The 3,574-nt window shown below is 44.3% G+C and overlaps 1 protein-coding gene across 1 annotated transcript; it reads left to right on the top strand.

Annotated features, from left to right (window-relative positions):
- The first annotated feature begins 1,322 nt into the window (after positions 1 to 1,322).
- On the top strand, positions 1,323 to 2,377 carry LOC101766109 (endochitinase A). The gene is made up of 2 exons (XM_004987352.4): positions 1,323 to 1,661; positions 1,768 to 2,377. Exons 1-2 carry the CDS (start codon positions 1,382 to 1,384, stop codon positions 2,169 to 2,171), a joined length of 684 nt encoding a protein of 227 aa, XP_004987409.1. The 5' UTR covers positions 1,323 to 1,381; the 3' UTR covers positions 2,172 to 2,377.
- The last annotated feature ends 1,197 nt before the right edge of the window (positions 2,378 to 3,574 follow it).

The raw sequence follows: 3,574 nt of genomic DNA, 5'->3' as shown, positions 1-3,574 counted from the left end.
CATTAGGAGGGCCAAGGCATCCTAATGGGTCCTTTTTCTCCTAAAAGTGGTCCCCAAACCCCCCTTTACCCCTGTTGCCCTCCCCAAGCATTTAATAACGTGAACAGTGCATGAGCATTTAGAGGAGTAACTGGGGGTAAAAAAGTTATTTTCCCTCTAACATCCTAAATATTAGGATTCCATCCAAACAGCCCTCTCCTAAATTTTAGGACTACCAATTTCTAAATCCTAAACTTTAGGAATTTGTATTCAGCGCTTTCGTTTCAAAGAAAAAACATTTAAGCGCTTAAACCACTCAAACCAAGACAGATAACACTAGTAAAGTGCATGATTTAGAGTATATCTCTCAATTCCAAGCCTAATTGTACTAATTTTATGTGGTACAAAAGAAATACCTAATTACTGCTGATCATTTGGCTCATCACCACCTCACATCTCCATCGATCCATATTACTTATATTCATTGTGTGTCACTCAGTTTATTGTAGTAGTTTGCTGGCAGTTGTGCTTTAGCAATCCATAATTGTGAGTAAGGTTTATGTGGTGGATTTGTGCCAATGAACTTTACAGAAAAATTGCACTGTCTGTGAATTCCGATGCCAGTTTAGCTAATATGTCAGACTTGAAGTTATTGAAACTTGCAAACTAGCCTGTTTAATGTTTGTGAGCCTTGATTGTTTACTTGCTTGGACAATAGACCAATGAACACACCTCTGTTTTCCTACATCTGGTATACATTTTTGAATGATGAAAGTTGTAGCTTTGGGACAACTGATTTCCAATAAAACTTTATTTACAGGGTAATGAAATTAGGCATACATACATGACCGGCAAAGATCGTAGAAGTTTCCTCTCTAGATTGGCCATTTTTATTTCACCAATAAATTCGCACACACGCGTGATGCTTGGAACTGGTTCAACATAATACGGCTGCCAGCGGCAACCGGATGATGACAATGTCTACGTGATCGAGAAAAAATCACAACAAACAAAAGACTTGTCCCAGACTCCCAATAAAACGCACAGGATTTCCACCAACTAGTAAAGTACATGGCTGCTATCCAATGGACCAAAATACCAAATACAAATCTTTTCTTGCGTTGCAGCTAGCGGGCAGTCGTCGCAGCTTCTGAAATGCGAGTACGTGTTGAGAGATGTGCCACAAGTTCGTAATGTGGAACCGTATTAGTGCCAGTACAATGCTGGACGCCTGGAAACGTAGCTGCGAGTCCAGCCGGTAAGTTTGAATGACATGTAGTACAGTGAGAAAATGCATGCCCTGATCCCTATATAAACGGCACCAGCACACACCACCCCAACACACCTCACAGCAGCAAGGAAACCTAGTCACTAGTAAGCAACTGAAGCTGTGTGATCCAGTATGGCGAGTTCAGCAACGTCGAGGATCCTGGCTCTCGGGCTGGCGCTCCTCTTCGCCGCCGGCCTGGCAGCCGCGCAGAACGTGGCTAGCGTCGTCACCGACGCGTTCTTCAACAGCATCAAGTCCCAGGACAGCGGGTGCGAGGGCAAGAACTTCTACACGCGAAGCGCGTTCCTGAACGCCGCCAACGCGTACCCGGGCTTCGCGCACGGTGGCTCCGAGACCCAGGGCAAGCGCGAGATCGCCGCCTTCTTCGCGAACGTCGCGCACGAGACCGGACGTGAGACTAGTAGCATGCATTCGTGACTAAATGCCGAAGTACAGCTAGTATCATTATTCGCGGTTTGCATGGTTTAATGGTGTCTTTGGATGATGTCAAATAACAGGCCTCTGCTACATCAGCGAGATCAACAAGAGCAACAGCTATTGCGACCCGAACAACAGGCAGTGGCCGTGCGTCTCGGGGAAGAAGTACTACGGGCGCGGCCCTCTGCAGATCTCGTGGAACTACAACTACGGGCCGGCGGGGAAGAGCATCGGCTTTGACGGGCTCGGGAACCCAGACAAGGTGGCGCAGGATCCCACGATCTCGTTCAAGACGGCGCTCTGGTTCTGGATGAACAACGTGCACGGGGTGATGCCGCAGGGGTTCGGCGCCACCATCAGGGCCATCAACGGCGCGCTCGAGTGCAACGGCAAGAACCCCGGCGCCGTGAGCTCGAGGGTGAACTACTACAAGCAGTACTGCCGGCAGCTCGGCGTCGACCCGGGGAGCAACCTTACCTGCTAGGCGTCGACGGGTCCATGCTGCATGAATAAAGCTCTGCGTCGCGCATTCGTGAAACCCCAGGGTGTTTATTAGCGAGTACGTGTACTAGTAGTAATAATAAAACGCTGGAGCTAGGCCTGTTTATTCGGCCTGAATAATGAAGCAGTTGTAATATGCAGATTGCCTCAAACACTTTAAAGAGACCGAAGCTATTATTAACAACCAAATGCATGCCTGCGAGAAAAGTGTGCAAGTCCCCTCCAATATCTTATTCGAACTTTAAAGTTTATATATTATTACTACCAGGAAAATTCACTTCGTGTGTGAACAAAATTTTGCTCATTTTACCCCATACAATATTAAAAGTGATCAAGATACTCCTAATGAACCTCACAAGCTTTCCAACAGGTACAAAATCATCAAAAACAGAGTTCAGAGTAAAAGTTTTGATCAAAATATGAAAAGTAGCGACATGGTGACCGAAAGATCCCACGGTACCCTCAGACTTTGACCATTCATCCGGTGCTAAAAATGTTATTGAATAGTCCGAGTTTTTTAATAATTTTGTAAAGAGTTTCACAAACTTTCCAACAAGCACAAGATCATCGTAATCGGAGTTCAGAGTTGAGAGTTATGGCTGAAACACGGAGGTGCATATTATAGCACCGAAATTCCGACGGGTGTCAGACTAATTGGTACAACTGTTTTACTAGCCGTTAGGCTATTTATACCCCCTCTACCCCTCATTTGGAGTTGTTGAAGTATGCAAGAGTCTATTGGAGTGCAAGACACATTAAGAACACATACATGCCACCAAAAGTGCAAAAGTGATCATGTAAAGGCAATTAGCACAAGCTTAGAGAGCGATTATTAGTGCTAGGATAGGCCTATAGGGAGTGAGTACAAGATGTTGCTACCTTGTGATTAGTTAATGGAGTGAACCACCATTGTAAGTTTGGTGTGCCGGCACCTTGAGGTCTTGGTGGCTTCCCGGCAAGTCTCTTCGACCCTCCAGTATGGTGTGGAGTGTCTGTAACATCCCACTTTTTAGAGCATTTAAAAGTACGAAATTTTTAATTTTTTTCTCTAATTATAACATAACCTCTTTTGCCAAAATATTTAAAAGTTACTCAAAACCCACACATTAATCCACATGTGATGCATCTAATTGCTCTGGAAATTTGTCCTAAATTTGAATCTTCAAATCCTAGGAGTAACCCTCATAAAATATCTCCTTTTCTAAAAATCCTAAATTCAATATTCAAATCTTGTACGAATATTAACTCTATCCAAATCTCCACGAACTCCCTATTAAATCCTCAAATGCTTTCAAAAGCCCCCATCATTATGTCCATTTCAAATCCACAATTCAAACTCTAATTAGATTTGAAACCCAGATCGAAATCCAAATCCAAAAACCCTTT

Source organism: Setaria italica, unplaced genomic scaffold (genome assembly GCF_000263155.2).
Source record: "Setaria italica strain Yugu1 unplaced genomic scaffold, Setaria_italica_v2.0 scaffold_255, whole genome shotgun sequence".
Lineage (NCBI taxonomy): Eukaryota > Viridiplantae > Streptophyta > Magnoliopsida > Poales > Poaceae > Setaria > Setaria italica.
This window is presented reverse-complemented; position numbering and strand designations above follow the sequence as displayed.